Source organism: Brachyhypopomus gauderio, chromosome 7, assembly GCF_052324685.1.
Source record: "Brachyhypopomus gauderio isolate BG-103 chromosome 7, BGAUD_0.2, whole genome shotgun sequence".
In the NCBI taxonomy this organism is placed as follows: Eukaryota; Metazoa; Chordata; class Actinopteri; order Gymnotiformes; family Hypopomidae; genus Brachyhypopomus; species Brachyhypopomus gauderio.
The window spans coordinates 1,861,368-1,872,500 of record NC_135217.1 but is presented as its reverse complement, the minus strand read 5'-3'; the positions used below and the strand labels follow the sequence as shown (position 1 = coordinate 1,872,500).

General features: G+C 49.5%; 2 protein-coding genes across 2 annotated transcripts in view; one reads left to right on the top strand and one right to left on the bottom strand.

Moving 5' to 3' along the window:
- slc12a9 (solute carrier family 12 member 9) overlaps nucleotides 1-2,166 on the top strand; it is an 11,338-nt gene extending 9,172 nt beyond the window's left edge. The window contains exon 14 of the mRNA XM_077010838.1: nucleotides 1-2,166. This exon is cut by the window's left edge and continues 55 nt beyond it. Within this exon, the coding sequence (XP_076866953.1) occupies nucleotides 1-763 (763 nt within the window). The 3' untranslated portion in view covers nucleotides 764-2,166.
- Nucleotides 2,167-2,226: 60 nt separating this feature from the next.
- On the bottom strand, nucleotides 2,227-9,412 carry hsd20b2 (hydroxysteroid (20-beta) dehydrogenase 2). Its single transcript, XM_077010914.1, has 11 exons — nucleotides 9,004-9,412; nucleotides 8,657-8,703; nucleotides 8,091-8,166; nucleotides 7,646-7,756; nucleotides 5,049-5,116; nucleotides 4,746-4,790; nucleotides 4,576-4,610; nucleotides 4,400-4,481; nucleotides 4,221-4,286; nucleotides 3,947-4,096; nucleotides 2,227-3,577 (listed from the first exon to the last, which is right to left on the bottom strand). The coding sequence occupies exons 1-11, from the start codon at nucleotides 9,218-9,220 to the stop codon at nucleotides 3,440-3,442; spliced, it is 1,035 nt and encodes a 344-aa protein (XP_076867029.1). The 5' UTR covers nucleotides 9,221-9,412; the 3' UTR covers nucleotides 2,227-3,439.
- Between the last annotated feature and the right edge of the window lie 1,721 nt (nucleotides 9,413-11,133).

Below are 11,133 nucleotides of genomic sequence, written 5' to 3'. Positions count from 1 at the left end.
GGACTACTTCCTGCAGGACCCCGCCTTCCGCGAGGACTCCGGCAGCTCCGGCGACGACTTCGGCGTGGACCTCCCGTCCCTGCAGGCGCACTTCCCCCCCGTGCGGCACACGGAGAGCCCGCGTAGCCTGCAGCCCGCCGAGTACGTGGGCATCATCTCCGACGCCATCAAGATGGGCAAGAACGTGTGCCTGGGCCGCTACTTCGCCCAGACGCCGTCCGAGCTCGAGGGCGCGACCGTCAAAGCCGACGGCACGGGCCAGACGATCGACGTGTGGCCGTCCGACCTGCTAAGCGCGTCCGGCAGTGGGGACGCCGACGTGTGCAGCCTCTTCCTGCTGCAGATGGCGTGCGTGCTCAACATGGCCAGCAGGTGGCGACGTGCGCGACTTCGCGTCTTCCTGTGCGTGGAGGCGGAGTCTGGCGAGAGCGGCTGGCTGGCCAGGGAGGAGCGCTTCCGCGAGCTCTTGCACAAGCTGAGGATCCGCGCCGCCATCCGCATCGTGCCCTGGGACGCGGTGGCACGGAGGCTGCGCCAAGCTCCGTCGCCCCCTGCTGGCGCCGACGAGGCACTGCGCGCCGTCAACACGCTCCTGAGAGAGCACAGCCTGTCCGCTGCCGTGCGCTTTCTCTACCTGCCCCGCCCACCCGACAATTCCAGCCAATCACAGCAGTACCTGTCGCAGCTGGAGATCATCAGTCAAGGACTTGGTCCCACCCTCCTGATTCACGGACTGACCCCCGTTACATGTACTGACCTTTAGGTGGGCGTGTCTGACAGACACTCACAAACTTGAATGAAGGTGTTTGTGTTGGATAAGTTTGCATCATAACCAAATATCAGATATGGTACAAAATGCAGAAAGCCTTTCTAGTCATTCCATGTTTTGTGTCTATGGTGTTTGGCTGGGACTCTGAAGTTACACATGCCTGCAAGCTAGTTAATGTTACACAGACCTCACCAGCCACGGGCTTAATAATTACCTCACTCGATCACTCTCTTTCTGTGTATTTATTTTTATTGTCGTTTTTAATTCACTGCAGACATTTGTTTGAATGGACAATCGGCAGCAAAGACGAAATGTGACGCTGTAGGTGTGAAGGCTTTGTGGGTCATATACGGGTGGATGGGAAGTTCTGGTCTTGCTGGGAGCTCCGTTCTCCCAGTTCAGAGGAACTGGATTTGAGCTGCATGTGGGGGTGGTTGTGCAGTCTTGATTTCTCACCCCTGTGTGACCTGAATGTTGTAATCAGCAGTGTGTACCGGAGGTGGATGAGCGCTAGCTCACACTCTTCCTCATCTTCCTCACCGTGCTTCTCGTCTTCACGTCTGGAATATTCACCGTGCTCTCGTTTCCATGTCTGTACTGCTTGGATGTCGTGATACGCACCGTGAACACTCTTCACGAGTTCCTCACGATGTGTGTTAGTGTTAGCACGTTGATGTCTAGTATTCTCCTGGTAAGGGTCATTAGAAAGGATGACCATTTTGGACTTACAGATATCAGCTGTGTTATTTTTTGGGTTAGGGTTATTCCTACATAATATATCAATACTGAGCATAATAGGACATAAATAAATTGTTAGCAGTTATAGGCTTAGGTAAAAATGCAATTCATATTCCATCTGGTTGTTTTAAGAAATGCAGTCAGTTAATCTCTTCAAATGTAAGCTGTTTAAAAGGAGTTACAGTTATGTATATCAGCATGTTAAAAAGTGAAAATAATTTTATTGTAAATATGTAAGCTGCACCCTGTTACAAAAGGGCTGTTCCATAACTAAAGCTAAGGTGCATTTACTGGCATCTGAGCGAATGCTTCTGGGTCCAAGTTCTCATACATGTCTGCGTCTCCACAGTTCAGGCCATTCTGAAGCCCAGGAGAACTGCAGCAGGGTGGAGATTGGTCCTTGGGGGCCTCTATAGGAACAGAAGAATGGAGGAGTGGGAGACTGGCCTATAGTGTGTGTGTGTGTGTGTGTGTGTGTGTGTGTGTGTGTGTGTGTGTGTGTGTGTGTGTGTGTGTGTGTGTGTGTGTGTGTGTGTGTGTGTGTGTGTGTGTGTGAGATCTGCCCTCTTTTGTTCTGCTCACTGGGTTGGTTTGCATCATGTTCCTGTGCTTCTGTGGGAATATACGCTTTATATGTTGGGGTGTGGGGGGGGGGGGGGGGGGGGGTCAATGCTGCCTCTGTCCTCTGATGCTGCATAACGTGTTATTTTGACCAAAGGTTTTATGACTAGTCTAAGAAAATATCTGTTGACATAGTGCAGTCACGGTTGGGTTTTCCCAGGACTGCAGTGTTTGCTTATGGACCATCATCTGCTGCTCTGATTACGGTTTTGAATGTACAGGACCACAACACAGGATGACAGACACCTTTAGAGTAACAGAGTTGATGTAAAGTAATATTGCAACACACCTAAACTGCTGAAATTAACACATAACGCACAAATAAGACATCTTGTTGTGTATTCTGATTACTATAGAAGTTACAGTATGTACACAATAAACAGATACAATACTTAAGCGTTAACCTTTCTTTTTTCCTTTTCTCTCACACACACACACACACACAGTGAGAACCCTTATACAAGGCCGTACTTTGCAGAGTTTGACAACCACCGCGAAGCATCATCAGAGCAGAATCACACACGATCCTCAGGAGCCCCAGCGTACTGCCTGGGCTCTGAAACCTTAACCAACATTGTTTTATGATTTTACTCAGGAAGCAACCATTTCAATAAAAGTACAACAGTGTAACTGGTTTTGTACCTTGAAATCTGATAAAGCCGGAGCGGAATTTGATTAGAAATGTCTGTCACTCTGACCAATGAGAGGAAGTGTGCCACGGTGGGTCCTTTGTTCGGTTTGTTTACGTGCGGTCATGTGACTTCCTTCCTTGGCATGGCTGGTGATCAACCCTGACCCAGGCTAAAGGACCTGCATGGTAGTCCGTAGGTGTGAGAAGCGTTTATTCAGATCAGGTTGGGATCGGAACAGCATGTACAGCCGTGCCTTCCACTTGTGTCAACTGTAGAACCGCTCACGTCATGAAATCATGCCAGTACACGTCTGTGTGGTTGAGCACACGCAGAGGCGCGTGCGGGGGCGCGTGTGCAGAAGTCTTGTTTACGACCTCGTGGGGAGTTTGCGGACGAGGTGTATTCAGCGGGCGAGGTGTGGTCAGGCGAGGTGTGGTCAGGCGTGGTGTGGTCAGGCGAGTGGTCAGGTGAGGTGTGGTCAGGCGTGGTGTGGTCAGGCGAGGTGTGGTCAGGCGAGTGGTCAGGCGTGGTGTGGTCAGGTGAGGTGTGGTCAGGCGTGGTGTGGTCAGGCGAGGTGTGGTCAGGCGAGTGGTCAGGTGAGGTGTGGTCAGGCGTGGTGTGGTCAGGTGAGGTGTGGTCAGGCGTGGTGTGGTCAGGCGAGTGGTCAGGCGAGGTGTGGTCAGTGGTCTTTGCTGTGCTCCTGAGCCTCTCTCTCCTCCACCCCCCGCCACGTTCCCTTAGCGTAGCGCTTTATGTAGCGCATACAGAAGGGAGACAGACGGAGCCACGTTGGGAAGAAGATAGACAGAGCAACGTGCTGCAGGGGGGAGGAGGGGAGAGAGGGAGGAGGGGAGAGAGGGAGGAGAGGAGGAGAGGAGGAGGGGAGAGAGGGAGGAGAGGAGGAGGGGAGGAGGGGAGGAGAGAGGGAGGAGAGGAGGAGAGAAGGAGGGGAGAGAGAGGAGGGGAGAGAGGGAGGAGGGGAGGAGAGAAGGAGGGGAGAGAGAGGAGGGGAGTGGAAGGTTATTCATCTAACACCAGAAACTATGTCAAGCATGTGAACCTTTGTGTGTGTACTTATGCAACATTTGGCATATGTTTTTGCATTGTCCTCCTCCACCCTCTATTTAGACTTGTAGAATATTGTGTGTGTGTGTGGGTGTGGGTGTGTGTGTGTGGGTGTACATGCCTGCAGCGCGTGGGACAGGCAGCCACTGGTGAAGGAGCTGTAACCCACAGTGTTGAGAGCATCTCTGGCAAACGATGCTGCACTCTTCACTAGAGGATTCACCTCCATGTTATTGGTCATGTTAGTGGACACCATGAACGGAGTCACGCACTGGGGGGGGGGGGGGGGGGGTGAGAGACAAAGGGAGAGAGAGAGAGGAGGAGAGAGACATATGAATGGATGTTTGTCTTTGGTGCGTGTTGTGTCGGACGGATCCACGGTGGAGTGAAAGTACCTGTACAGTGACTCCCCGGTCCTGATACTCAGCATGTAGGCAGCGAGAGAAATATGTCACAAATATCTGAACGAGAGAGAGCAGATTATCACATGGAGGCATCTAGGTGTCATGTTAAGTGTGTGTGTGTGTGTGTGTGTGTGTGTGTGTGTGTGTGTGTGTGTGAGTGTGTGTGTTACCTTTGTGGAGGAATACAGTGTAAGCATGGGCTGCGGTTGAGATGCTGCTTCTGAAGATATGTTGATGATAAGGCCGTTACCTCTATACACACACACACACACACACACACATCAACCTCCGCAAGCCTTATCTAATGTAGACTAACATGATTAGGACAAGAACAGTATATTCGCACCTGTTAACCATGCGTGGCAAAATCAACCTGCACATCTACAGGAGAAAATGATAATCAGTGATGTTGTTATAACACAACGCCTGTTCTCCATCAATAATACACACAAATACACAATACACACATCATAACACACACACATTATTCTCAGCCAGCAAACAAATAGAAATTACCTGTGTGACAGAAACAATGTTACAGCTGATCACTTGAGTGATTCTCTGAAGAGAAACATACAGTGTCAAAACCAGCATCTGTACGTCTACACACACACACACACACACACACACACACACACACACACACACACACACACACACACACACACACACTGATGCAGATGTACACATGCATACATACAACAGGATCAGTATATATAATTATGAAGGGTTGGGCCTAAGTGGGCCGTGCAGGGCTGGTCCTGGATCAGCTAAACATGACGGGGATGCAGCTCTGCAGGACTAGTCCTGTCACTTTACCTGCTCCGGATCAGCAACGTCCAAAAAACGTGCCAGCCTTCCAGCATAATTCATACCAACATTATTCACTAGGGAGAGAGAGTGAAATAACTTTTTTTAATTATAATTATTATAATTAATTATTATAATGGCAATTTTTATACCATTATACTGAAAATGTGCATCATAGCTGAACCCATGAATACACTGAAATTACTTCTGTACAAAAGTCACTTTGTTATCTTTCCTTTCTCCTTTGACACTGACTCATTCACAGTTTGAATGTTTTACAGACATTTGCGGTACAGGTTGTTTGTAAGTAAACAAGCTGCATCACAAAAATGACACAACAAAACAATGCAACTCAAGACAGATGTCAGAGGTATTCCACCGAAAGGCCTCAGACAACTGTGGCCCCTTGCCTCCGCTACAGACAACTGTGGCCCCTTCCTTCAGCTACAGACAACCGTGGCCCCTTCCCTCAGCTACAGACAACCGTGGCCCCTTCCCTCAGCTACAGACAACAGTGGCCCCTTCCCTCAGCTACAGACAACCGTGGCCCCTTCCCTCAGCTACAGACAACTGTGGCCCCTTCCCTCAGCTACAGACAACCGTGGCCCCTTCCCTCAGCTACAGACAACCGTGGCCCCTTCCTTCAGCTACAGACAACTGTGGCCCCTTCCCTCAGCTACAGACAACCGTGGCCCCTTCCCTCAGCTACAGACAACTGTGGCCCCTTCCTTCAGCTACAGACAACCGTGGCCCCTTCCCTCAGCTACAGACAACCGTGGCCCCTTCCTTCAGCTACAGACAACCGTGGCCCCTTCCCTCAGCTACAGACAACCGTGGCCCCTTCCCTCAGCTACAGACAACCGTGGCCTCTTCCTTCAGCTACAGACAACTGTGGCCCCTTCCCTCCGCTACAGACAACTGTGGCCCCTTCCTTCAGCTACAGACAACTGTGGCCCCTTCCCTCCGCTACAGACAACCGTGGCCCCTTCCCTCAGCTACAGACAACCGTGGCCCCTTCCTTCAGCTACAGACAACTGTGGCCCCTTCCCTCCGCTACAGACAACTGTGGCCCCTTCCCTCAGCTACAGACAACCGTGGCCCCTTCCTTCAGCTACAGACAACTGTGGCCCCTTCCCTCAGCTACAGACAACTGTGGCCCCTTCCCTCCGCTACAGACAACTGTGGCCCCTTCCTTCAGCTACAGACAACTGTGGCCCCTTCCCTCAGCTACAGACAACCGTGGCCCCTTCCCTCAGCTACAGACAACCGTGGCCCCTTCCCTCAGCTACAGACAACTGTGGCCCCTTCCCTCAGCTACAGACAACCGTGGCCCCTTCCCTCCGCTACAGACAACTGTGGCCCCTTCCCTCAGCTACAGACAACTGTGGCCCCTTCCCTCCGCTACAGACAACTGTGGCCCCTTCCCTCAGCTACAGACAACTGTGGCCCCTTCCCTCCGCTACAGACAACCGTGGCCCCTTCCTTCAGCTACAGACAACCGTGGCCCCTTCCCTCAGCTACAGACAACCGTGGCCCCCTCCCTCAGCTACAGACAACCGTGGCCCCTTCCCTCAGCTACAGACAACCGTGGCCCCTTCCTTCAGCTACAGACAACTGTGGCCCCTTCCCTCAGCTACAGACAACCGTGGCCCCTTCCCTCAGCTACAGACAACCGTGGCCCCTTCCCTCAGCTACAGACAACCGTGGCCCCTTCCCTCCGCTACAGACAACTGTGGCCCCTTCCCTCAGCTACAGACAACCGTGGCCCCTTCCTTCAGCTACAGACAACTGTGGCCCCTTCCCTCAGCTACAGACAACCGTGGCCCCTTCCTTCAGCTACAGACAACTGTGGCCCCTTCCCTCAGCTACAGACAACCGTGGCCCCTTCCCTCAGCTACAGACAACTGTGGCCCCTTCCCTCAGCTACAGACAACCGTGGCCCCTTCCCTCAACTACAGACAACCGTGGCCCCTTCCCTCAGCTACAGACAACTGTGGCCCCTTCCCTCAGCTACAGACAACTGTGGCCCCTTCCCTCAGCTACAGACAACTGTGGCCCCTTCCCTCAGCTACAGACAAGCTACAGCTACAACTACAGCAGCAGATACCCCACACTAACACAGATACACTACATACATGCAGTTTAATGGCTGTCAGGTCAGTGAGGTCATTTCTGAGATATGGGCTTACTACAACACAATAACATACTAATCTTCTGATAAACTACAATGTACTGGGAAATCCATCATGTGACAGACCGACATACGCTATTTTCATGAGTAAATTATGATTGTTGAGATGCCATGACCGAAAGCATCTACAGAACACTCATCTTAAAATATCTGAGATCTGTTGACATGATCAATCACATACAAACAGCTGGGTTTTTTTTTGTTTGTTTATATATTGCAGCCTCAAGTAATCAAAGGTCAGTTAGTAATAACGATTAACAAATACTTGGTCAAGCCTGCTGGGTGCTGTCATGAATGTTCCGAGATTATGGTAGTAATATCTCCAATGTACCTTAACAAAATTAAAACCTTTAGCTCCTTCTCTTTCAACCTATTTCTCTGGCCCCTCCTATCTTCTGACACGCCACCGCATTACCCAGAATGCCGATGTCCAGGCCTTCGAGTTGCTGAGCGATAGCTGGATAGATGGACTGGCTCTCTGTGAAGTCGGCCTGAATAACCCGCGTATGCCGTCCGTACTGTGACTCTAGGACACAGAGATGCACGCACACACACACACACACACACACACACACACACACACACACACACACACACACACACACACACACACACACACACACAGAAACTACTGTACCTCTGTTTTTTTCTGGACATTCTTGTTTACCTTAGGGTGATGAAATGATCACCGGAGGTTTCTGAGGAACCAGTCTTTGTGGGAAAAGCTCTCAGAAGAAGGTTAATCTTTTCTCACGAATCTCAGGGCCCCTCATTGTGTGTGTGTGTGTGTGTGTGTGTGTGTGTGTGTGTGTGTGTGTGTGTGTATGTGTGTATTAACATGTTTTCTCCCAGTCACTCACCTATCTCCTTCGCAATGGCATTGAGCTTCTCCGATGAACGACTGATGAGAACAACATCCAGGCCTCGTCTGGCCAGCTAACAAAATCACACACACACACACACACACACACACACACACACACACACACATACACAGTGTTTCTCATGGGAATCGGTTTGTAAACTGAGGTGTTTAAACAGAACTAAAGTCTACTGTTCAGTTGGGTATATGACCCCCCCCCCCCCCCCCCCCCCGTGCCCACTCCACCCCCTGCATGTAAACAGCGTCCTGCGGGACTTTGGGGGAGCCATGTTTTTCTCATGAACATGTCTCCTGTGCACTCTGGGATATTTTCTGTCCAAACAGGTGGAGCTTCCGAGGACATTAACAACAAAACGTGGAAGAAGATGTTCTGCTGTGGGTTGGTGGGTGTGGAGGGGTGGAGGCCACATAATACATCAGCTCTGCCTGTTCAGACATCAACAAACATCCGAGAGACTGGAGCACTGGAACTTCATGAGCCTCGTCTTCTCATCTGTCCCACCTACTACCCCGCAAAGACGCACCGACCACAACACCACTGACCTCCATAGCATAAGCCCGACCAATCCCAGCCGTAGCTCCGGTGACCACTGCAGGAACAAACAAAAAAACATTAAGACAACATTTTTTCCATCTATCAGAAGGGACACCACAGCACATTTTCATGGGGATGAATTATGTATTTCCGCATAGTTTCACGACCACCGTGATCGCAATTTTTAATAAAAACAATGGACAACACCTTTCTCATAACCTCCCGCCCCAGAACCATCCAACAAATCAGGCGACTGCTGAAGCAAACAGTTCGCTCCTGTCCGTTACCCGTTAGTGCATCACAAATTAAAGTTATAGTAGATAACAACAGTACCCGCCACGCAGCCCGGACTCACCTGCCCACCTCCCGTAGCGTCTCAGGTCCGTCTGCCACATCTGCGACAGCACGTGCGTCCTGAAGCCCCGCGCGCACCTCCACGCGCACTTCAGCAGGCAGCAGAGCGCGGTCACGCCGCCTAGGCAGCACAGCAGCGACGACAAGCACGCGCACTCCGCGCGCTCCAGCATATTAGCGAGTGCGTCTTTATCCACGGCGCTCGGGGAACAATTCATCGCGCTTCAGTTGAGCGCAACTTTAAACCGGACAGGAGAGACTGCGGCGTCAATAAGACCAGAGACCCCTCCCACCGCGTCTGGTATTGGTCAGAATGCACCGTAGGATGCTGTGTTAACAAATTGTAGCAATGAGGTAAAAAGTAACTCCGCCTATTCCAACTTATACAAGTACAAGTGATGAATACGGCTTCTATACTGCTGCAGTCCGTGTACACCCCCCCCCCCCCAGGAATAGTTCAAAATGCACATTCATTTATTTGTTTGTTTGCTTCTTTATCTATACATATATCTATATATAGAAGAAAAATAAGCTTTTTTATACCAAACTCCATATAGTCGAAATGTGAAAGACTGGTCAAGAATCTTATTTAAGACCATTACCGCTTGCGTTTTAATACTGGACACATATTTACGCTAATCTTTTACCCCTGAGTAAGATTCCGACTTTTAGGGATATTACCGGAATGTCAGTCGACGCACAAAACGCATATCGCTCCAAAACCCGTTTGGACACGGAATACGTCTGTGCAGGACACAGTTATCATAACTACACACGTGTCAACGCTGATTGTGTATTCCTGCGTGCGCTGATTGTGTGAAGATCTGACGGAAGTGTCAGGAGTCACGTCCTGATAATGAGAACCATCGGGCACTGGCGGACACCCTATACTGATAAACGCAGGCGTCCCCCAAGGCGAAGTCCAAACGGACGTACACGTGTCCACTCCCATGTGTGCACGCCATGTTCTACACGTGCCTTTTCACACCGGTCAGACGCCAAGCTTTAGATCTGGATTATTAATTTTTTATTAATGTATGTTTAGAGTCGGACGACGTAGGCTGTTTCTGAAAAGTCATATATAGGCTACCAAGGGTCGGAGACTATGTAACTTATGAAAACAAGTGGACATATGAATTACCGTCAAAAAACAGACTACCACGTCCTGTTTTCGCTATCTGTCCGTTCATGTGCCTCGTGTACAAATCGTACCAAATCTCAGATGCTGCAAACACGCAGCATCAAACACGCAGTTCAGCGAGTGACTCAGCGCGTGACTTCGCGCGACTCTATCTAGTTAGTACAGAGAGTTCAATCATACACTATGACAGATGCATATATTGTTATCATTCGTTTTCATTTTCATTTCAGTGCCTACTCGCCATTAAACATTTTATATTATACATTACATTAGACATTATACATGTCGATGCTTAACGCCTGTCTGCTGTAACTACAGTTAGAAAAGAAACGGATAATTGCCAAAATTATGTGCAATAATTTTGTGCATTTCGTCAATGCGAAGAACTGACACAATGTATGGTTATGTATGCATATATGTTTCTCAGTAGAATAACTTATGTATGCATTATGGTTTATCAATTTATGAATTCAATAAACTCACACTTCTTTGTGTGTGCCGTATTTTTGTCAATTGTGATTTTTCACCGCAATCGAAATTTGTCCTCCGCTTTTTACCCATCTGGGGTGAGTTTCCCGAAACGTTCTTAGCGCTAAGTACTTCTTAACCTCATACGTTTCATACGAGGTTACGAAGTACTTAGCGCTACGAACGTTTCGGGAAACCCACCCCTGTGCAGTTAGAACACACACACACACACACACAATGAATGTGCTGTTTCACAGAAATGAATCTGGTTTGTAGGCCAGAAACGGTTAACCTATACTATCCAAACTATGCCATAAACCGATATTATTACAATTAGCCTACATTGTGCAGTAAATCCTAGAATAGAAGTTGTACTAAAGCAAGATTTACTTATTACGAAAATCTTCTCAGTACACCAATTTGAACACTAGGGGGCAACAACAGCTAATTTCTTAATCTTTCCTACAAACGCGGGTTACAATAAATAGACTGTATTTGAAACTGTCCACTGTTCACCATTCT